This window comes from Tinamus guttatus, unplaced genomic scaffold (assembly GCF_059628265.1).
Source record: "Tinamus guttatus ecotype Peru unplaced genomic scaffold, ASM5962826v1 Tinamus_guttatus_pri_ptg000052l, whole genome shotgun sequence".
Lineage (NCBI taxonomy): Eukaryota > Metazoa > Chordata > Aves > Tinamiformes > Tinamidae > Tinamus > Tinamus guttatus.
Window position 1 is genome coordinate 8,187,432 of NW_028288586.1, and position 25,032 is coordinate 8,212,463.

Below are 25,032 nucleotides of genomic sequence, written 5' to 3' on the forward strand. Positions count from 1 at the left end.
CAGACAAAGTCAAAGCAAACCGCCATTTGGCAAAGCTTTGGAACTCTGGCCACTTAAAAACAACACGAAATTAATCACTAATCACTGCTAAGTGGCTAACCATGGGTTTCAAACTATTTAGCAGTCATTTTTCAAATGAAAAACCTTTACATTGCTTCAAAAAACAGCTACTTAAAAGGAAAAAATTATTTTTATCAGAAGGGCAGTACCCCTCTGTGGAAGACACAGAGACTAAAGAGAACAGCATATTAATCTAGATTCTAATCAGCTTGCCAAAAATGGTGTTTTTTTGTTATTTTTTTCCCCCTCAATTGTTCATCTCGCAGCGTTTTGATCTGGAGAGCAAAGCAAACCTTTCTCAGCAGCAACGCTCTACAAGAGCTGCCACCTTTCAAGTACGGGTCGCTAGTACTTCTGCAACCCCCTGCTTCTATGGCACAGACCTGGTTTTAGCTTTGCGGGCATCCTGGTTTCACCTCTAAAGGAGCAAGAGACCGAGAGAGGTGATGCAGGGGAAGGCAAGACTCTGGGAAAGGAAGGATAAAAAAGAAGAATGTAAATGCGAGGAAGAGCTCCTCACATCAGCTAGAAGCAGTGCAGCTGGAATCTGGCTTCATGGTGCAGTATTGCAATGTATGTGTATGTATCTTTTAAAAACAGGAGTGCTAAAGTGTATTATACAGAGGTCTCAAAAGAACAGCAACAATTCCTGTAAGCTCTTGGAGATGGTGAATGCTCGAGGAAAACAGGGCTTCGGGGAGAGTGAGCTGTCACACAGTTTGTTCAGACGGGCAGAGGATGCAGCTTGTGCTCGTGTTTCAGTAATTTTTATGTTAACTTTCTCTCTCGAGGACACAAATTCACCATCTTTCTGCTCCGCAGATGCCAAGAGACTCCCACATGTTTGTTTGCAGCTCAGCACTCAGGTGCCCAGCACCGGGGCGGGCTGCGGAGGCTGCACAAGCCAGGGCTGCTCCCAGGGCCATGAGCCACCCTGTGTCATTCAGGTGCCCCCACATCTGCCACAGGCCCGGTCTCCAACCACGCACCATCTTATTTCAAAATAATTTTGCTTTGTTGTTGCTGTTTATTTATTAAGTAAATTATTTTCCCCAAGATACAGTGCCCAACGATGTGCATATCCACGATATGCCTCAAATGCTGGAATACATTAGATTATAAAAAGGCCTGATGGTGGTTTGTTAATTAGCTTAACGCTTTGGGGACACAAGAGAAGGATTTTTTTTTTTTTTTTTTATTTTTTTTTATTAAAACAGGATAACCCTGGACTATATTGATCTGACTGAGAAATGAGTATTTTAGTCAAGATGAGTCTCAAGATGAGTATGTACTGGAAACAGGGATGCTGTTTCCATAGCAATGCCATGACAGCCTCCAGAGTGAAATAGTGTGCGACCAGGAAATGAAGGGAGCTCAAGTGCTGTGAGCCACATAGTTGTACGAGCAATCCAAACACATTCTCATAAAGAATATTTAGTACAGCTAGATAGGCTGAAGATTGCTGCTGATGTGAAGCAAGCCTTATCAGTGTGCTTCCAGCAGGCCCGTTTGCTCATTCACTGCACCCAAGGTGACTTATCTGCGGGCTTAAGCTACGGCCACCGCGGCTGAGCCATTTCAGACCGAACATTAACAAATGCAGCAACCTCTGCCTTGCTCCTTCCACAGTGCTGAATATCTTCTATAATTAAGCACACAGACTCCCTTTCTCTGCAACACAACCCAACACATTAAAACCTTTTAGTGAAGAAAGCCTTCTACACGCAATTATTTAGTAGCTGACCTTCTCCCTTCCTTTCCTCTCACCTCCTCTCCCTTCCCTCCTCCTGGCCAGAAGATACTGAGCAAATCTGCTTGCAAGTGAGAAGCAATGCACACAAGTCTTGCATATTGCTTATAAAATGTACCCAGCCATGGCTTAAAACCCACTTGCCTGCATCTCATCCCAGTTGGTGTTTATGCTAATAAAAGGAGCAAAACTGAACCACCCCCAATCATATTTTATTTGCCTACGGCTTTCCCTAAGGCAAATACTCTAGTCAATTTGGAAAGCTCATCTGAAATATTTTCCATAAAACCCAGAAAGAGAATCAGCTTAGAGATCTGCACTGCTTTGTCTTTTCATGAGCTAAGAAATGAAGAATTCTCAGTAAAACTGCTAAAATAATGGCTATAACCCAACTCTTCTCAATTAAAATTCCAATTTTACTTTAAAAAAAACTCATCACGGTGCTGCTAATCTGACAGTTTTTCTCCAGCATTTCCCATGTAATCTGTAAAGACATTCAAAAAGAGGCTGAACGGCCAGAAATTCTAACGCTGGATTTGTTGCTTGTGTCGTTGTCACAAGCAGCCTCTCGGGTAAACAGCTTGTAGTTCATTATATGGAGCTGTGCTGCCTCAGAGGGAAAGTAGAAAGACAAATACGTATCACTGCCAGATTCCCTATTAACAAATGTCATTTCAGACTAAAATATTTTTTTATTTATAGTTTTAAATATGCATTTCAAGGAATCAAGCCTTGTACAGAATTCATTTCTGTTTTTCATCTAGTGAAGGTGGGACCTAAGCATTTTTAAAACTGCCCAATCTTAGACTGCCTAAACGTGTAGCAGAAGGCACGAAGCCCAGCAACATTCATTTATAATTTAAACTGTTTGCTTGGCACAGTTTTTTCTTTTTAATATCGTCTAGTCCTAATTGCATCCTTCACATCCCCAGTTTTTCACCCGAAGCTGATCTGCATCCAAGAGTGCTTTGTGCCAGCGAGCTTTCCGCAGAACAGAAATGGAAACTTCCTTATGGGAGAGATTTGGAAATCCAGAGGATCATGTGCCCCTGCAATTTTACAAGAACTCACTAGGGTCTCTAGGGTCAAAAAGATTTCTGTTGAAAGTCTGATAGAAGTTTAAGCCACTCACCCTCTCCTTCCAGCTGTATTGCTCTCACATTTTGGAACACCTACCTCAACTTTTCCATTTATCCATGAGTTCAGTCAGTAAAATGCATCCATCTGATGCTCTGGATCAGACACTGGAGTACAGATAATATCTGTATCACCTGAATTAGAACTGGATACAATCTGCTAACGCCTGGCCTACAGCCATGCATATGTATTGGTATGCTGCCTCAAAAAGCAACCCACTGCCAGCATAGCCTGTGTAGCAAGAACAGTTTGTCACTTAATAGCAAGCATCCATTTACCTAACGCTGTCTCCTGTCACTGACTAAACTCCCTCACCACAAACCCACCAGGTGTTCATTCACGCCTATCTAAAATCAGAAGTAACAACACCTGTATCCAGGATACAAATTCAGGTATCCCAAAGTTTTCCAGGTAAGCATCCCAGGGCCTTTGTCCCAGATACAGGAAAAATACACTCAACACTTAGAAACATACACTTAAGACTTAATTTCCTCTTCTTTGGCAATCTTAGAAAAAATATAGAAACTGAGCATTCCACTACACATGAACTATGTAGTGCACTACGGGTTAAACCAATGATTTGATCACAAACTCTCTAAAACCTTTTGCCAGTAAATATTCCACAATGGAAGGTGCTGATGCTTCCACCACAGTTTGCAGCTGTGACCGAGTATGACAGTTAAACATACAGAAGCAGCAGCAACAACATCCTGAACAGCGTTATTCAATACCAAATACCTATGTTGTCCATACCGTTCCATCAAGACATATAGTAGTTACAATCACAGTAGAAAAGTTGTTTTTCAGGGCTTTCCTAGCATTTTACCAGAATTTGAAACACTTTTAGAAGTCAAACACTTCTGAAAACTACATACGAGAGTTTTCATAAAAAGGTCAAATAAAATAAAACAGGTAGTCATCGCTATGAAAACTATAGTTTTCATAGCAGTTTCTTTAAAGCTTCCAACACAATTTCCTCACAGGTAAATTAGGGAACAAATATATTTATCTACCAACCATTTAATCTCCATAAGGATGTGTATATGGCATTTGAACATAAAAGGCTCTTCATGAATGATTATTCTTTCTTTCTATATTAGCAATACTTATGTTCTGATTATTTCAATATTTCCATAGTAAGCCTTTTATTTTCAAGAATTTACACATATTTGGGGGTTAAAATTCATTTGGGGCTGATATTTCTTGCAGTCAGTAAGCTCTTAGCATGGGAAATCACTTAATAAAAATCCATACTGCACTCACAAAATATAATAAATATGCATTTGTTTTTTAAAAAGTTGTCAGAGAGACTTCTCTCAGCAGCAATACACATTCTTTTAAAACAGCTTTTCACATAACAATGAGGATCACTAGAAGTAAACACTTATCTTGTATAAGTATCCTGGTATGTAATCATACAGAGATTGCCATGCTTAGTCTAACTCACTGCTTTGCTGTAGAGGTAGGAGCAGGAAAATAAATTGGAAGCATATGGAGGCATCCAGGGACAAGACTGAAAGGTAAAACTATCACCAGAAGCAATTTAAATAAGAGATCTTAGAAAGTGGTTCCCAAAACAATAACAGGGTACCATCTAACAAGCTTAATCTAGATAGGTGGAGGACAGAAAAAGAACATGAGTTTGGAAACCAACTGAAATATTCCCACCAATTCTCAAGGTAAAAGCACCTCCCTTTGATACTGCAAAGGTAGTTCAGTTTGATTTTGTTTTTTAAGGACATGAAGACTTATTTGACTTAATGAAATTTCTTCCTGCTAGGAGATAGTGAGTCAAGCTCCACAGATGATGTGGGGCAAGTGAGGGAAAAATCAGGAGCAGGGAAACAAACAAACAAACAAACAAAAACACAAGCTTCTCTTCACTTTGTTGCTTTGTTTTAGGAATTTTCACTCAATAGGTCAACAACTTCACTTTGATGTCTAACACTCCATCAAACAAATCCAAAGAGAAATCACCAAAGTGCAGCTGGTCTCATAAAATAACCTATTTCCCTTCTTACTGGTCCCTTTTTGTTCTGCAAATCAGAGAGAGTCACTCTTCTTGGCTCCATTTTCTTTTGCTCCCCATCCAAGCCATCCTGTTGCTGTGCAGGGGGCAGCCTCACGGATGATGGCAACGATCCCACCACACAGCGTTCAGGACAGTGCCAGCACTGGGTACTGAAACGAGCGCGAAACGAGCACACACAACAGCTCGCGTGGAACAGCTGAGCCTGCGCCCCACACTGTGCCCACCTCACACACGGGGCTCTGGGAAGCAGGATAATGCAGAACACTGGGTACAGCCAGGGTAAGGACTGACCTTTCAAAAAAAATGTAGACCAATTAAGCACAAAATATTATCACGGAAAAATAAATAGAGAGGGAATACAGTCATGCAGATAGTTACCATTCTGTCGGCACCAGTTTCGTGGTTACTTGCAAATAACCAACTCTGAGATTTGTATTTTTCACACAAAATTCTCTGATTTCTATTAACTCTTACCTGTCTATTGTGATTTTTGAACACTTTCTGTTAACATATACTGCAGTGATTCTGATAAGTGTAAGGTATATATTTAAAATCTCCATAAAAATTTTAATCTTAAAGGCTCTACCAGTACTAACAACACTAAGCAAGGAAATGTAATAAAGGATACTGAAGCTCCTGTCTGTGATTGCTAAATGCCAGAGGTTAATCCTGAGATCATCCGCTGACATGTATGTCTCACAGTCACTGTTGACAGATATTGAGTTGACATGATAGGTGTGACCATTAGCAAAGATTCTCCGGGGAGTGACTTCTACCATCAAATCCATAGGTTTCAATACAGGCACCTGCAGGAAAAACAAAACAGAAATCAAAAGGACAGTAAGAATTTCTGATTTTTTTTTTCTGGCATGACAAGAGCCTGGACAAGAGCAAGTATTCAAATATGGTGACATTATAGAAACTTCCAGCAGTGCATGCAAATTGAATTGCTCCATGGATGAGTAGCTGGGCAGGGCCATCCTGCCAAGAGACAAGGCGCAGACAGAAAGAGCCAGGGAGAGCCAGGCAGATGATGGAAAGTCTGGACTGTCAGAAGGGACACTCTGGTGGCTGCCACAGAACAGGCCAGTGCCACAGCAGGAGCTATTGTCCCATATAGGTAGGAGGTTCTGGCACTGGCAAGCAGACAGTGTAGCCCTAGCACTCGGGTGTCCCTGAACAGTTGTTGCCTATTGTACATCACCACCAGTATTTCTTTCGCCACTTGATATGTGTGTCTCAAAAAAAAAGTAGTAAAAAGGGCATAACTTCCCCAAAATACATAAAATGAATTCTTAAAAACAAAGCCAATATGTGCACTGACATACTGTATGCACACACATACTCCTAAAAAGAATAAACACAGACTATCACTGACCATTGCACTCTCATTATTTCCCTGTCTGTCACTTCAATGTCATGCTTCAATAACTAGACACTGTCAATTTATTCTCTCTTGGTAAAGCATTAAACACTGTAAGGCAGTGGTTCATGACTGGGGCTATTCAGTGTAGCTGAGCATGCACCAAAATCAATCTATCATACATCACTTCATGAGATAGTTTATAAAGGAAAACAGATAAAGTTGCTTGGAGCTCAGCTTGCCACTAAAGGAACAAAAGAATGGCCTATCAATTAAAAAAACAATGGTTTGCTCAGTCTTTGAATTCTGAGTCTACAAGCTATCCCAAAGGATAATCCTTAATCATAAGTAAAAGATCAGCAGTCCATTCATGTGTTCCTTTTCATATAGAGTTTCTTCACAATATACAGTTTTGGCTTGTTTTAGAGATGGAGGTTCTTTGTTTTTTAAAAGACGAAGAAGCACTAGCAATATACCTCATGGCCTTCCAGTGGTTACTTTTAGTCCCCTCCTTTGTCAAATCACCAGAAGTAAATTCAGACATTGAAGTCTGAAAGCAAAAATCTACTAGTATTTTATAAGCTTCTATGAGCTTCATGACTGCATGTCCTCAGCTGTGAAGACACCAGTATTCACTGAGACACAGCCTACTGAAATTCTTTTTATATTCCTGAAATAAAGATTGAAATGTGATATATGAGGTAAGAACACCTTAAAATTAGTTTTTGCGTCGACAGTTTCCAGCACACTAAGCTAAAGAATCTGGTGTGAAAGCATGCTAAGTGATGCTTGATAGAATTTTATCAGGAAGAATAAAACTGATGAACTTTATGAATGTTTTTGCGTTGGCCACTGTATGATAAACCATTTGTCACTTGAAAAATATGTGACGGATTCAAGACTATATCAGGCAAACTCCAAAAAGGATAATCATATATTTGCTTAACATTGGGTACGTATTTAAACCTTTTATTGAGTCAGTGTGATGACTAGCTTCTTTGTAGAGAAAAAAAAATGAATAGAGACAGCAGCTTACCTGTAGTGATGTTACTGTAGAAAGATCTTTGAGCTTTCCTTCTTCATCTTTTAAGTTGTACCCCTCTGGTCTCTTATCTCTTTCAGTAATTTTCCATAATTTGATAGTTTTATCTTTATAAGAAAACAAATTCCTGTTAGCATAGGAATTCTGAACTCAGTGACCCACATTTCACAAAATAATTATTCCCTAAAGAAGTTTTGGCATCTTGGCTTAGCCAAGTCTTGTGTTGAAGCAGCCTGGGTCTCTTAATTTTTCAGGTCCAAACAATGTTCCCAACTAAAAAGACACTCGTCAAGCACCCCTCAGAGCTTTAAAGAGAGTCAGAGGTTCCTAGGGCACATGCTCTCACTCTCATACCAAACTCAGCATTTTGCAGATGGAACAGACCAAAAATGCTAAATGTTCATAGCGTAAAACTCAAGCTTCATAATTTGACTTTGTAAATCTTGCTATTGAAGCGAGATTTCTGGGTTACTCATAAACAGCACAAGAAAAGGGGACAAGCGGTAATGGGCAGGACAAGGAGTAACAGGTACAAACTGAAGCACAAGGAGTTCCACCTCCATATGAGGAAGCACTTCTTTATCGTGAGGGTGCCAGAGCCCTGGAACAGGCTGCCCAGAGAGGCTGTGGAGTCTCCTTCTCTGGAGATCTTCATAACTCGCCTGGATGCCGCCCTGTGCCACGTGCTCTAGGTGTCCCTGCTGGAGCAGGGAGTTGGACTAGATGATCTCTAGAGGTCCCTTCCAACCTCAGCCATCCTGTGATTCTGTGGCAAGCACGGAGTAGAAAGCGAGCTCCATGCCAGCTGGCCTACTGTGGGAACAGGCAGTGGTTTGTGGGTGTAACAGCACAGGCTCCAGCAAAGTGCAAAGTGTGTGAAATAAAATAGCATCTCTCCCTCCTAAGAAGGGAAATCATGAGGAAAAGAAACTGAGAGGAATGTGTGAGAAGTGGAGGAGAAAGTAGGGAGAAAAACACCCCAATCATACAGAGAATGACATTAAATCTAAACTCTTTTACTACAGGTGAAGCACCTGTATGATTGAATAAAGATGCCTCTAGTTTGGTAAAGAGCCTACGAAGGCTACAAAAAGGCATTTTAAACATTTTAGATAGGTTTTCTCCTCTATAGATAGTTAAAACCACAGATATAGCCGACATTGCCTGTGGGCTACTCCCACTCCTGTAATGCACCCAACCTGCCAAAATTAACATTCCCTATACTGAAAAATGGTATCAGCTGAAAAATTATCAGTTTCCTGAAAAAACATCTCTCCAAGTTTCATGTTTTACCCATGTGTTCATGGTTCTTCTAAAGCCTCTGCACTTTAGCTTCTGCACTAACCTCAGCTCCTGCATCACCTCCTGTCCTTTCCTCCTCCCTTTCCCCAAAGCACTCAGTGGAGCAGAATTCTTCCCCAGCTTGGGTCATCCAAGTACTTTTTCCTCAAATGGTAGTACAAATCCTTTTAAAGGCAGGATGTTGGAATCATAGAAAACAAGTCAATTTTATTTCCATAGGAACTTCAATTCTGACCTTCTTTTATTTTAAAATGAAAAAATCCAGCAATCCAAACTGTTTTTACTATTACGCATCTCCTAAAGATTTTGCGTTGGTAATCTTCAAGCAAGAAAGATCATACAAGTGATGAGTTCACAGAATCAGAGAATACTGCAGACTGCAACTGAGAAATTCCACTTAAATCTCCAATACATTTCATTTGTATCAATCACACTAATTAATTACTAAATCTACATAGAGGTCATGTTAGGGACTTGAGAGTTAATGTAAATAGTGCATTTCTACTATTCTTCCTATTGTAATATTTGTAAATTTCTTAAATTAATCTTAAAATAAAAGACCAGAAAGAGTAAAAAGTGCATATTCCATTCCTAGACTTGACTGCTACTGATAAAGCTATTCCTTTCTTGAGGGAAAACTTTTATTTATCAACGTATCACACATATTGGTTTTCTTCTCCTTCATCTGCCTTCCAGACTTTAAAAACTCCCTAGAAATTCTAAGCATGATTTTGTTCTCCGAAGTACAGAAATGTCGTTGTGAGACTCAGTATTCATTCAGTCTCAAGGGTGTTGTGAAGTTTAAATTAATTAATGTCTAGTAAGCAGTCTCAAATGCTCAGATGAAAGGATCTGTATCGGCCAAATTCTGATCTATTCAATGTAGTTCACACTGGAAATTTTTCCCCAATAAATTCTGATGCAAAGGATAGCAATGAATCACAGTAATTTATTATCATACTGCAAAATTAGCTCACTTTACAAGGCAAATCAGGAATTTGCTAACTGCAAGCACTGCAAATCTACAGTGGGATTTGAAAGCCCCTTTGGTTTCCTTCTGTGTCCATTAATTAAGATGCTGCAGTCAGAGCTTAGCTGATAACTTGATGGTAACGTGTGAAGTTAAGGAATTCCTAAGGAAGGGAATCAACACCCGCTCTGGTAATGAGGAGACCTGTGCAGGAACAACATCAGACAAAAGTTTCCTTAAAGGGAACCAGATCTGGGCAGGTGCAGACCAGCCGAATCTCCCAGATTGTGGGTGGAATTTAGATGGGCTCTTCCCTCCTGCTCCTCAACAGATGGGTGCCTCTTCCAGAGAATTCAGTGGGACATATTCACGTGTATCTGGGGAAGGACCATGTTCCGTAGGATAATTTTTACAGAATCACAGAATGCTGTTTCTCTGTTTTCGTTTTTCTGACGAAAACTGTGCTTTACATCCTAACCTCCTGCATGGCAAAATTCCCTTACGCTACCAGGCTCAGTAAGCCAGTAAGCAGTAAGTGAGTGTGTTCCTACAATCTGACCAACATGAGTGTGTGTGTGACTGCTAAGGAGAAAGGATCATGAAACTTAAAATAATACACTGCTAAGTACTGTGGATATTATTTATTATATTATTTATTGCTAACTAGAAGTAGTTGCTTTGCTCTAAAATGCTAATTCCTGAACATAAGGTTACAATACTTTTCTATCAGTGATTCCCAATTATGCTCAATTTTTTACAAGAGAAATTATTTTCTGACTACAATGGGATCTAAGAATTAAACTAGATATTTTAGTTTTAAATATCTCCAGCAGTAATAAAAGCTGTGGGTGTCCAAGTATTTCATAAATGACTCTGAGGATCTATTCAGTTTCTTCCCACTATGTCATATCTGCATATCCCTGGTTGACTATGATATTGCTTTTTTTTTTTTGTAATCAACATGTCTGAAGCATGATGGAAGGATGAATCAGTGTCAATATCTTAATATTATTCCTTTGCCTTTCTTGTATAAGACTTCTGTAACTCTTCAGAGCTTAAATAAACCATTCTGATGACAATGAACGAAAAGAAAAAGAAATTCACCTCTCTTCCCTACATTCATTTACATATCTATAAAGGATAAAAATTATGATGAACACAGCAGACAAAATTCTAAATACCGAATGAAATGCCACTGCTCTGCAAGGTGAGGCTGTTTTCACAGTTACTCTCAGAACAGTACTGCATTATAGCAACAAGGGATAGCTCTCCAAATGCTATGGAGAGTCAATAGAAAAAAGCCTATAGCCATGAATAAAATATATAAATGACAGATACGAGAGTCAGTCAGCTCTGAAGAAGGAAATTACTGAGAAAAGAAAGATTAAAATGAACCTGGATTTTATGTGTATACAGTTAGCAGTAAAATGCACAAGAACAAAATGCTGATAGAACCTACATAGCCTCTTCTATCTTACCATTTGTTGATAAAAGTGAGTGGGCTGCATTTTGCTGTGGTAACCACTTGATCTTGTTTATTTTTTCCTCTATCTCCAAGCTCTTCAAATAATCAAATTCAGGTTCATGGCTCTGGAAAGTGCTGTAAACATTGTACTCCCCCTGACTGTAAGGCTCATTTTTACTCTGTGGAGAATAAGAACAGCAAAAACATGTGTTTTATGATAGTAATATATTATCTCCAGCTCTTGAGTAAGATAAGCAGCATTATAAACATAGAAATATTGAAAGTGTAATTTAATTTCTTGTTTAAAGCATGATATTGACAGATTTGTTTTTTACAGAAATGAAATTTCCTGTAAGTATTGAAGCAACATTTAATAACAGACAGAATTTTTAAAGAGATGTTGATTATTCACCAAAGCTTTGTACAAAAGATACTGCAGATGGACTGAATCTAAGAGGGAAGCAAAAAAATTATCACAGCAGAGGCAGTGTTTTAAATGGAACAGTCCCATCAAACAGGCAAAAGTTGTTAATAAAAACATACAAATAAAACAAAAAAAATCTTGGGCCTTAGTTTAGCATTTTTGAACTTGAAGACATATTTGTTTGGGATAGGAAGAAGAGCAAACTCCCGAATAAAGAACTATTATCCTCTTTCACTTCCTTTCCATACAGGTGACATTCAGTATTTATTACATCTTGAGAATATAAACAAGTGTGTTGGTTAGATCCAAGTAAAGTATTAAGAAGATAAATAGTCTGCAGCAAGCTATTGGGACTACAATAGTAACTTACATACCTCAGGTTCCCTTTGGAATATAACAACCCGACCCCCCTTGTCACCAGTAGCCAGCAGCTCTCCAGTGTGGTTGAACTCGACTGTAGAAATAATATCAGCTGGAGGAAAAAAGGTGAGAAAAAGAAAAATTTTAGACTGCTGCTGTAAGACATAGTTCGTAGAAACATCAGGAACTCCACACACACACAAAAAAAAAAAAAAAAAAAACACGCAGCAAAAGAGGGATTTGGAGGAATACAAACGAATTCAGTAGCAAGTCACTTATGCAAAGGGGTCGCATGCCATTAGAACCAGAGAGTGCCCCACAGTGAAACAAGAGCAGGCCCAAAAAGGCAGGTTGGTGTTCCCAGCCCACGTGCAGGCTGGGAGGCGGGAGATCTCTGCAGAGGTGACGCCTCACGCAGAGCAAGCTCCGAGCACCTCCAGGAAGGTTTCCGCAGCACAGGCCTCCCGCACAGGCCTCCCGCCAATCCCTCCTGCGAGGACCTACACAAAGGCTCCATCCTGTTGCGTGTATTCTTTATCCTTTACCCTCTATGATGGTTTTAATACCATCCTGAGCACTAGATTCCTCCTACATTTGTTTGAGCCAAGAGTGCAAAAGCAAAGCGCATGTGGCTTGTCCCATCAGAGAGGGACGATGGCAAAACAAGGACTGCTCACTGGGTAATGCTGGCAGGAGCCCATTCAAATCACAGTTTTCTGCAAATCGCTTCAGCACCATAAAAGTGTGTCATCAGAAGATAAAAAGATCCTGGTCTTTTTTCTAACTGTCAGCAGTTTCCTTTCCCTAAACAATTCCATCATCTTACGCAAGAAACCTCACGAAAATCTCAGGACAGTCCTGTGCACAAAACATCATTTATTAGAAAGAGAGGAGAGGAAGAGATTATAAAGGCAAAAGAACTGGTTCTTATGCTTGTAGGAAAATAAATGCTAGAATCCTAATCCACAGTTAATCCTATACTATTAGCATAATTCAAATTAAAATGCCTAGTGCAATGGTAAATTAAGAAGCCATCGTGCATACAATCACAGATAAACACAAAGGATTACTCTGAGATTGCACATATAAACCTGCTGCAATGATCAGTATTCAAGGATCAGCAACACAGGCCCTATTTCTAGATATGTCCGTAGTTAGCAGCTCCCCTTTAGGCATTAAAAGCCGTGGTTTTCAAACATGTTCATCCTCAGTTTGTACTGAGAACAATAGGGCTACAGAGGGCTAAGCTCTTTTGAAAACCCAGCCCCAAATGAGTTCGCTAAAATTCAAAGGAATTGAAATAACAAGGGGATGTACCATTTCTTCAATACATTTTATGAATTGAAAACATCTGTTCCTATTATTCTTTTAACATACTAGCAGTCGAGTGTCAGAAGGCTTCTATTGCCAGTATCTCTTATCACTGACACAGTCATCCAAAAGCCAAATTCCTAGTGGAAGGACATAATTCATCCTCTAAAGAAGGTAAACTCTACCCTATTAATGATAAAGAGAAACTTCTTTTATTTTTTTACGAAATCTTCACCATTAAACAGTGATTTCTTTTTTAAGAGTAACAGAAGATATGCCTTTCATCATTTTCCCCATGTACTCCACATGTAAAGGAGAAAAGAGGAATCACAGAGTGTATACAGCATTTTCTTTTCCACTATAAATAGGAATAAAATGTACAGATGCAAGACTTTGAGAAAAACAGAACATGCAGATTTATACTATTTGGGGAATGAACCTAAAGCGTCTCAAAGTTAATGGCATGTGATTTTTACGTGGACTTCCACAAACTGCATATTTTATAGGCTATAACCTGAAAGTCCTAGACTCATTAAGCGCAGTAAGAGCAGAGATCCTCTGCCTATGGTTGGTGATGCTCAGTTGAGCATGTTCTTCTTCTCAGGCTTTGGAGGGGTGAGGGTGATCTAAAAATTGCAATTTTTGCATATAGAAATCATTTTTTTTCTGGCATGTAAAGTTCATTTGTAATGAATGTGAATGGAAGAATACGTACTGATTATTTTGGTCTCATCCTGAAAAACCCTGCTGATGGTAGGTGGGGGCTCCTGTTTATTAAATGATACATGCATGATTTTAGCAATTTAAAGCTGTTTCTCACCCAACCATATAGGCAGAACTCCAGAAGTCTCATACTGGCACCAGAAGTCTCATACTGGCACTGTTTTTAGAATGGAGACTCTTAAGTGTGCAGTAAAGCCCACATGGAAGGAGAAGGGTAGATGCAGAAGGAAAGAACGTAATGTATTTAAGTTCATGTGTGCGTGTGCTTAGATGCACTTTTCCCAAAAAAGAACCAGACAAAGAAGAGTTATGTGCCAAGCAAACGAATGGCCTTACATCTTCTCTTTTATGCACAAATACACCTGCTAACGGCTTGCAGTCCTTCCACGGTTCCATGAACTGTTCTCCAAATGGTCACAAAATAGCAAGGTGCACTTTACCCAGGTCTTCAGCAAAGTCAAGACCACTGTTTTCCCAGACTTCAATGGAAAATGAACCAGGATTTTAATAAAACCAGTCTGCGTTTTGCTATTAAATTTGCCACTGCATTTGTTACCAAGATACTATGTATATTGTTAGGGGAATGAAATCAGTGAAAATGTATCCATAGGCATGGATAAAAAGCAACGTTTTGGAAGTAAAACACTGTCTTCTCCCACAGTACTTCTTTGAGGCATATCTCTCCTTAGCATCAGAGGAAAACTAATTCTGAGCTGGAAACTCTAACTATCATTTTAAAATCAACTTATTCTGAAAAAAAGCAGAACCAATACTCCAATCTGACATGCGATGCAGCATGTTGGTAAAAAATTAGCCCTGGATTGGAAAATCACTTTTATTGATCCAGTAAGTAACAGATGAAAGCAAGAGCCCCCAAAAAATCTTATCCAATGCATCTGTTCAGCAGGTGAACATTAGTCATGCCGTTTTCCTAAAGACTAGCCAGCCTAGATCTTTCTAAGACAGGGGGGCAGGAGGAGACTCAATCAGCAAAGCTTTTCATTCCGTTCTGGAGAACATTCCCTACATATTCATCAGGGCTGTAGCGACACCAGCCACGCCGGTCCCATCCCGCAGATCCTTGCGCCGGGAAGGGCCCCTGCCGCGTACAATGCCGTTAACGACCGGATTTCACCCTCTTCACAATATGTAAATGCTGCCCGCTGGAGGAGCCGGTGAATTTGCATGTACAGTAAGCCCTTGACAGGGGATGGCAGAGATGAAAAGAACCTTCCCTCCTTGCGCGTGGCGCCCTTCCGTATCTCTGCTGGCAGGGCCAAGCTTTGCACTTACAATTAGGATTATCAGAGACAGAGATATTTTACCAATTAAGAACAATTACGGGCAACCTCACTAGCCAACGGGCGAATGTTTCCAATCATTGTAAATCCCAACTTTTATCTGATAGTCTTATTGCATCTACAAACTTCCCATTTTGTCTCCTTAGAGATGGGTGAAATTTGTATTTTAAAGGCACAAATCTCACCCTTTTCATTCAGATAAAAACATAAGTTAGATTGCATCAAAATACAAGGGTTGATTAAGAAAAGCAAAGCAAAATCCTTCAAATGACGAAAATACTCCAGGGCAGCATGCACCTGAGCATCTGCAGCAGCAAGATTGCTTTAGCAGGTACCACACGTTACAGCTCTCTTCCCTTCATTCATTTTACACAGGTACATATTCAGCCTGGGAGATTATTCTGCAGGCTAAACCAACACGAAGCTTCTCCTGATCCAGCCTGAAGTATTTCACCCCGTGACTCCTGGTCAACTCTGCCCTTTGCACCTTGTTAACTAATTCCTCCGCAGCTTCGCGATGTGCACGACTGGGATCGGGGGCTGTGTTGTACCCAGCAGCTGCTGCTCCGCTGTGTATAGCCAGCTTCTCTAGTGGCTTTAAGTCTCTCCGTGCAGATCTGCGCACACCAAGGGCTCCGGGCTGTTTGCACAGCCCTTCCCTCGCCTTCCCCAGCGCTGGTTCAGCAGGGCCGCAGGCAAACGGGCCCCCCAGCAGCCACCCACCTCAGACTCGCTGCAGGGCGGCATGAAATGAAGGTTGGCACATTGGAAGGCCACATTATTTGGGCCTTTAATTCACACCTTCGCTTACTGTTTGATGTCACTTTCTGGCCTCTTCCATCTTTGTTTTACAGGCTTTCTAACAGCTCATTTCTAGGGCTTAAGCATAATAAAATGCAGACAAGTCCAAATACTTTTATAGTAACTAAAAAATCCCTGATCTACATAGTGAATCTTTGGAACTGGTAACTGGCTATTTTTGATGCTGGCATAATTGCATACTATTTTCTATCTAGCATGTACTCAGGGAGCCTGAACAGACTTTACATAATCTTTACCAAAAAAAAAAGAACACCTTTATAAAAAGATCTTTACATAATCTTTTGGTCAGCAACCTGAAGCAATTCTAAGCAAAGCTCAAGTATAGTTTTCTGCACAGGTTATTTCTAGTAGCAATTTCTTCCTTTCTGGGCTCTTTCATTTGAAGGCCCTGAAATATTTTCCAAGCGTTAACCTCGCTTCACAAGATCAGGCAAGCCACGAGAACCTCAGAACTACTTCACCCACCATCCGAATACAAATGTGAGTGCCAGGAACAGGCCAGAACATCCCCTTGCTCTCAAATCCTCTACCAGCAGCATGACAGTGCTGAGCCGACTGCCTGAGCAGCCGTGCTGGTGTTTTGCTGTGCGTGTTCCCAGTGGTTAGAAGGCAATCTTGTAGGCTACGTTATTTCAACCCACTTCTGACCTGGCCTAACCTTGGCTTGTGAAATCCAATAAAATCAGAGCAGAGTCTGGCATGGCTGTAAGCAATGTTCAGTCATACTAACACAAAAGTCCCCGAGGAGCAGAATCTGGAAGAAACAATAAAGAAGCTTGCAATGCAGACACATGGAAAACAAAAGGACAACTGATAGATAAAAGATAAGGAGTATTACAGGATCTTGTATGAAGGGAAGGCCATTCCAGCGAGCCGTTTTGTTGGAATTTAATTTAGACTTGGTCAAAAAAAGGGAAAGAAGAAAATTGGAATAGAAAGAGTCCATCACCCCCTTGTAAAACTAAAGCTCCAAAGGTTTTCTCCAGCCACTAGAAAACAACATGTGCAAAGGTATGAGGGTCAGGTGGATCTTTCTTCATCTAAAATAAGATGGTGGAGACATCTTCGAAAACAGCAAAATTTCCAACCTGGAGCTGTCCACTCTGTTACATGAATTCACTCTGCTTCACCGCAGAGATATTTGTAGTCTCAGATGCAGGGAGAGCATCAGAAACTGAGCCTCAAGTGGAAGTAAATTAAAAGGAAAAATTCCCCACGCTGCCCTGTCCATGCCGCCTGGGTCAGAAACCTCACATTAAGAGCCAGCAAGGTGGCAAGCCATCTCCATGCTCCTAGCAGACACTTTGCTTACCCGTATACCAGATACTTGACTATCTCTTCTCTCCCACCCATCAAAGCAAGGTGGGTTACAGGCCAGTACGCAGCTGGGTGCCACTCGTGACATAGGATGACAGAGCGAGCATGAGACAGCGTGAGAGACAGCACAAGAGACAGCGTAAGGGAATGGCACAGCAGAAGGTAGCAAAGTAGCTGGACATAAATGATGGATTTATCTCCATCACTTTGACCCTGAACTTATTCCTGATCCCTGTTAAATCATTCACTCTGCTGATTTTTTTTTCCTCATGTTTGCTAGAGCTTTAAACTCGGATAGAATTTGCACTAAAAATGCTAAAGGTTTGCTGTGTGTTAGGTGTATGGGCGACACAAACACAACATTTTTGGGCAGTGTGAACTTTTCATGTATATGCTAACAGAGTAGGCAGTTCAGGAGCAGTAGCACCCGGTGCTCAATCAGTAATGGAATGAAACACAGTAAGGGTGTCTACCACACTCCTTCTAGTTGTTTTCCTAACTGACACCTCGTCTGGCTTCATTGCTAGCAAGGACAAATACATTGAGGGCAAAACCCCCAAAGCCAGTGTTTAATTCTGTCAAGCAGGAGCAGGAATATTTATCAGGCTCAATATCACCTTTCTTCCTGAGCAGAATGATCTCCTGATGTGAAATCCAGGAGCACGGAGCTGGACAGCACTTGGAAGGCAGATGTACACAACAGTACCTCATTGGGAGAGCACAGAAACATGGTAGTAAAAATCTTCTTCGGACCATGAAACCTCATCAGCACAGAGCCCTTCTTCCATCTTTCATCATCTAACTTGGTTTTCAGAAACGTCAGGTTACGCTCCTGGGCCGCATGGTTGGGAGTTGGGAATGGGGCAGACAGACTGAGCACTTCCAGAGCAAGCAGAGCTGCCGGGGCTCCAGCCACGGTGCTGCCCGGCCCCACAGGCCCGAGGCTCCCTGTGGCCTTAGGGACCAAAGAAAGCACCTTCCCACGCAGAACATCTGAACGCAGGTCTAGTGCAGAGTCAGAGACACCCAAATCACACCCGAATCAACAGAAACCCAAACTGTGCACTCTTTTTGACAAAATTCAACCGTGCCACTGTGATTTACTTCATGTAGCCTGTGGCTTTAAGACAGGAGCTTTTCTTAAAAATTTTGTATTTTAAAAACTTAGAAAATATTTTCAACCTTTTTTTTTTAAATCCTGTGCTAGTTTCTAGCTGTGTTTCTTATACTAAAAATCAGGAAATGGTACCCAGCCACTGAAGCACAGTCGTAATTTCAGAAGTTCTGGCATCCAGAATCCTTCTGCAGAGTAAAAACCTTCTGAAAAAGAGGCCAAAGACACCTGACCACAAGCCCACTGAAGTAAACAGAAAGTCATCCAGTATTTCCATGGTAAATAAGGTCAAGGAACATTTGTTGGATGTGGTGTAGCTGAAAATTAGGACACACTTCTCAAAATTTTGGCTACAGTCTATATACATTTCAGTTTCCTCATGTTCAAGGTGACCTACTTAGATGAGCAAGACTTTGCAAAGCTCCAGTCATTAGTTCTGCAGAACGCTTAATTGCTGCTACCATTAGTCGTACGGCACTCCCGAAGCCCTCTGCGAGGCTCTGGCAAGCTTCTACCTTCACAGTCTGAAATACTGGAGAGGCTGAAAGTTCCCTACAATTCCTATTCCCTTCTGGAATGTATTTGGGCGCTCCCAAGCAGTGGTACCAAACACCCGTGGGGCACGGCCCGCCTCACAGCGCTGCGATGCTGCCAGTCCTCTGCATGTGCTTACATGCAGCACGGGCTCAGTCACCCTTGGGGATGTCCACGCCAGCTATGGCTTGGGAACTGCTGCTCCCTTCATCCTATTCAAAGTGGAAAAAAACCACCCAGGGAACTTGCTAGAAAGCTTTTTGTCTTAGGTAATCGTAAACCGTTCAGCAAAGCTGCTCATAGCTACTACAAGCAGCACTTAGAAGTAATACAACACGAGAGCTAAATCTGTTTAGAAGTAATACAACACTGGAGCTCAATCTGTGTGCTACCTTAAAGACATGCAAAACTTCAACTGCACACCCCCAGAAAAGCTTCTCCGTAACTAGCACTGTGTAACACATGAGAGCAATTTATTCCTTGGAGATTTCTGGGAAAAGACCAAAAAAAAAAAAAAAAAAAAGAAAACCCCACTCCACACAGCTGAGCATTTCTTCCTGTATTTGCTTTCAAAAGAGGAGGTCTTGATTGTGGCAGCTAAGGATTCAGCAACAGGCCCAAAACACGCCGCTTCGTAAACATTACTACAATTAGAAAATGTGCCAGTCCATTCCTCTTACCAACTAATACTGAAGGGCAAAAGGGAAAAGATTGCTGCAGGCATCGCATTCGGTATTTATAATTTCCAGAGCTGGATTTAAACATGCTCCCAGATCGCAGCCTGCCTGAGCTGGGAGCTTCTGCCCAAGCCCGTGTTATTTCACACTGAGGAGCTGCGTGGCCTGGCTGCCAGTAAAAGACAGATTAGAAATGGTGCTGCCAAGTGCTAAAAATGCTAGGCAACCGTGTTTTATTGGGAGCATGGAAAGACCTTGAACCTATTCCCTCGTTTTGGAGCAAACAAATGCCAAAAAAGGAAAGCATGCAAAGTATTAAAGCCCTGCTCGCTATCACAAGTGATTTTGGGCATAATAAATACAAAGATGGTCTACAACGAACAAACATCAAGTCCTCCTACAAGGGCTATTACCAAACAAGGACAAAAATAAAAAACTATTTAGGGTTTCAAAGGAAAACCGTTAATATAAAATATATCCAAGGGTAATGAAAAAGCATCTAAAATTTAAAACCCAATACTGAATAACCACATTCAATACGGACGTTATCTCCTATGTATTAAATATGCATTTCAATAGGATTTCACTGTCAGCTGGTTCTGAACTTCTCTTTTTATAAACGGAGCAATTAAGTTCTCAAGCAAGGCTCACAGTAATTTTGTCACAGCAGTTTTCATGTTCAAAGTTTTTTATAGACATTAAATCGCCTGGCAAGCGAATGAAGTCAGGAAGGAAACGCTAGTGTTCCCATTTTGCACAAAAGATAAAACTGGAGCGGATCAGTTGCGAGTCCTTATCCAAGATGAGAGAAGCAGTGCTGATTATACCCAGACTAAGAGACAGATAATCCAGGCTGTGGCTCAGCAAAACATTTCTATTTACCAGAGCACTTGCCGGCGTACTTAAATGTTTCTGGATTCAATTCAAATACATGTTAATAATGAATAGATACTGATGGAGAGAAAGCATAGCGGTCTCATGGAGTGGGAAGAAAAAGGCCTAGCAAGCAGGCTTTGGGATGAAGCTGCAGGATAGGCATCATCTTGGAAAATGGAGAGCTGGAGCAACCTAGGAGCTCAACGTGACTCTTTAACCACGGCATGGTGATAAAGAAAGCAGAAGACACCAGGGCTATATCTACAGTAGTAAATGAAAGGGCACACAGGCCTTTCTTGGACTTTCAGATCATTAATACTACCAAAATTAGTGTGGCCATTGATGAGCTCTTGGCTGCTCTCTCGCCAACAGCGCTTCAGCATGGTGCAGGGGCCACCACGAGCCAGGGCCATGTCTCAAGAGGCAGCACACATGCGGTCGCCGTGTTTTGGAAACTAAGGAAGTTAACCCTCATAAACACGGGCCATCTTCTGCCAGCTGGCCACAGAGCTCAGTAACATTACTATGCAACATTTGGTTTAGTGAGGCCGATGACATGAGCGAACATGAGTCATAGGAATCAGTGTTGTACACGGACCAACATCACTCTGCACTTGGTTGTGCCAAATTATAGCAGGGTTTTCTACCACAGCTGGTGAAGACTGGTGAAGATCCCAGAGCACAAGGGATTCCAGATCCTGTGGAACTAGCACAGAAAGAAACACATTCACTTTTTTAAATCTTAATGCAGCAGAGTAGATGGCAGTGTTTGAATCTACTGATCAAGCACTTTGATTACAGGATCCATATACACTATACCCAAACATGATCAGCAACAAACCACTCTAACCTATATGTGACTGAACATCCTCTCTGGGACTCCCAGCAGTGGGCCAGCAAGCTAAGGTCACACACAGGGCTTGGTGGCTGTCATGAGAGCGGGACGCCAAGTTGTGTAGCTACTCATCTCCCATCAGCATCTGTTTGCTTGGCAGTCTCCAAAGGCAACAGAGCTGACAACTCTGCATTTGCCTCTGGGTATGTCACAAGATCATATAACTGTGACACTGCTGGGAGTGCCTAACGCTTCTTTGTTGAGGATCATGCACATCCTAATATATTAGATCTTTTCCAGGCGTAGTTTGAAACAAGCATGTGTGACCTTTCGGGATCATCCATGTGCTGTGGCTGGCTTAAGGGCATAGATTAAAGACACGATCAAAGATCATGCAATTAGCTCCCCTTGCTTACATCAAGATCTCTTCTTTTGAACAAGTTTATATAATGCTCCCTAGACTCAAAAAAACACATTGTTGTTGGTATTAAGATGGGTCATCACCACACAGAGAACACCAAAGACTGCTCCTAAATTCACCTGAAAAAAAACAAGACATCTGATCTCTACTAGTTTCCTTTTCAACCATACAGCTTTAAGGTTTGATATAGAAGTGCAGGTGACTAACATAATAATTTAGTAGTGGCTTACACACTTTATGTTGGTCTCGCAAGACGCAGTTAAATAAATGCCAAAGTCCTTCTTATGTATATAAGTACTCAACTAAGTAAACATGAAGAAAGATGGAATTAGTTTAGTGCTTACGGTTAAGAGTGTGCTAAAACCACTCAAATGTGTTTTCCTTGCCCTGAAAGACTGAATCCTAGAGAGAGTACTTAAAAAGCAATGATAAATTTATAATCAAATATATTCATCTTATTTCTATAATTAATGATTAAAAAAGAAATAATTTAAAGAATAGATGACATTAAAAATCAATGCATCTTTCCTCAGCCTGTGTCTGATGAAGAAGCTTCAAACGCTATCTCAGAATCAAATACCTCCTTTTTCTGATATTCCCAGAAGACACCAATTGCATAACTGGACTAGATCATCATATATTATAAATGGTACGGGCAATGGCTGAAACAGCAGCAGCTCTGTTTGCTGGCCAAATTTCAGATTTTTTCTCCTACTCTGAGGAATTTAGCAGCATTCAGGTAAACTAGCAATTTCATAAAACAGCCCTGAAGGCTCTTTTCAGTCTAATATGCAATATTACAAGTGGGAACCATTCCCACTGCATTCACAGTTAGGGAATATGGGACATCAGAGCTGCAAAACTATCATGTCTTAACACTAAATCCAAGCATTGTTTCTTATTCAAAATGTTAAAAACAAAATATATCTTGTGTCTGCATAACACGAAAGCAGAAAAAAAGCAAATGGCTCAGAAACACCAAACACCAGCAGATCGTATTTCTGTCTCCTGCACAAAGATAGAAAGATACATAAAAGAATTTTCTTAGAATCCTCCCATGGTCGGGGGGCTCAAAGGCCTGCAGTGGTCTCACACACCTGCAGGTTTGTCATAAGGCATTTTTCCCAAGGCCAAGCATCCTGGAGTCAGGTAGCTGGACAGCAATTTGCAGCCCACACAGACAACATTTAGACATCTAAGCCCTTGATAATGTGCAAGGCTTTGCCCCTCTCTCCCCCATCCTTGAAGATGTGCTGTGCAATCACGGCTAGTTGTTAAAACACAGTCCACAGTAATTACTGCCGTGCTCTCAAAACTGAGCAGCCTTTCCTGCAATACAGCAGCTTGGAGGCAGGAGGCCAACTGAAGCTCCAGTTCTATTTTAATCCCACTGTAATCATAAATGATGGATATGTGGTTGAGATGCTTCTGAATTTTTGTTTGCGTGAGGGTGTATTTATACACTGCAAGCAAGCACTGCAGAGAATATCTGAGCTAGTACTGATGGGAATTGGAAGCAGATCCCATATAATAACGTTAGCTGGATGCCGTGCCTCTGATAGCACTGCTGGCAGGACGTACCACCACAGAAGGAGGGAACTACAAAACACACCTTTTCCCCATCCCCTGTTAAGTGCTGCAGACATGCCTATTAAATGCAGAATGAAGAGAAAAGCTGTTGACAGGTTTCTCTGAGGCAAAGCAGCAGAGGCTGATCACTTGTTCAAACGACCATGATGAACAGAAAGTTTTGCCTAAGTCAGGACCATGAAGTAGATGTTGGAAAATCTGACAAATGCAAGTGGAATAGAGAGCAGACATCATGTTCTCCAAGCCTGACAAGGGTTTGCAGTTGCCATCAGGCCTAGGGACAAATGGCCTTGCACTGCCTTAAAGAGGGCAGATGCAAGCCCAGGCACCATCTCTTAACCTTGGAAGAACTTGAACCACTACGACAATATTTTTATTTCAAGTTGCTGTCCTTAAACAATGCAATAACTATCTGCAAAGTAACTACTCTTTTTACTTTAGAAATATGTAATTGCGCTTTGCTAGGAACATCACTTCAGCTCAAATACAGACTGCTTTTATTTTGTTAGCCTCCTGCATGTTTGCAGAATTAGCAGCAAAATCATTTGAGAAAGAGTTTTTTCTCTACCCACACTCACACTAGCTGGAGGTTCCAGTGAGAACCAGTAATTCATACTGAACATTACGGGCACTTTCCCCTGACATCAGCAAGGAGTTGTGTAATTACTGATGCATCTAGAGATCTTCTCGAGATCACAGATGTAGTGTGTTTTTTTCTTTCCAAACACCAAGGAGTGAAACGAGCCCAAGATATGAAGGAACAGAGGACATCATTCCTAACCTGCTTCACAGATGGGAAATATTCTTGGAAAAACAAAAGTATATGCTCAGGATGCTGTCATTTGGAGAGGATGAAATCAGTCTCTCAAATCTGTCTGATGCCTTAGAATATATGCCAGCTCATCAAAATATCGCCTGTCAGTTTTTCATGCAGATGCTCCTTATCCTTCCCAATTACAAAGTAAAATATGTGATTTTAAAGATACTCTAAATTACTGGACTATCCTAGAGGCAACAGGAAATCATGTGTCATGTCTGAACAAGACGCAAAGTGAAGCAATGATCATGGCAAATTTTGCACGTGCTACATAAATGCACATAAGGAAAGAATAAATATTCCCCCTTCGAAGGGAAGGGAAGGGGAAAAGAGAAAGAAAGACTCATCACAGTTCCTGTAAATTCTCTACCAGTGCCCTCTTCTAAAGCCCTCTCTGCTCCCAGGTTATCCAAGGCACAGAAGAGACGCAGCAGCATCTGCGCTGCTTCGGGCTAAGTGAACCTACCAGAGAGGTACAATTTTGGAAGGACAAGCCAGCGCCTCAGTAAGGATCTGCAGATTTGATCTGTACTCAAGCACAGTTTGCACAGGGAAGCTGGAACAGGCAGGAAAACTTTCCCCAACGATTTTGCACCGATTGCTGAGCTCCCTCCAGTTGGAGCTAGAAGCCCACTGGTAGCTTTAGAAACTCGTCAGCAAAACATACAGTTTATAAAATGGATATAAAGGAAAAAAGGAAATAAAGGAAAGCAAAATACTATGTAAAATGAGCAACCCTGCAAATCTCATGCTTTTCATCTGTTTTTTTTTTTGAGTTACTGACACAAT

At 41.1% G+C, this 25,032-nt stretch overlaps 1 protein-coding gene across 5 annotated transcripts in view; it reads right to left on the reverse strand.

The window, feature by feature from the left end:
- PPP2R2C (protein phosphatase 2 regulatory subunit Bgamma) overlaps nucleotides 1–25,032 on the reverse strand; it is a 174,489-nt gene that overhangs the window by 38,425 nt on the left and 111,032 nt on the right. For all 5 annotated transcript variants that reach the window (XM_088540017.1, XM_088540018.1, XM_088540019.1 and 2 more), the window contains 4 exons: nucleotides 11,920–12,017; nucleotides 11,135–11,300; nucleotides 7,379–7,491; nucleotides 5,608–5,785 (listed from right to left, as the gene is read on the reverse strand). In XM_088540017.1, coding sequence (XP_088396143.1) covers nucleotides 5,608–5,785; nucleotides 7,379–7,491; nucleotides 11,135–11,300; nucleotides 11,920–12,017 — 555 coding nt within the window. The remainder of the gene's footprint in view (nucleotides 1–5,607; nucleotides 5,786–7,378; nucleotides 7,492–11,134; nucleotides 11,301–11,919; nucleotides 12,018–25,032) is intronic.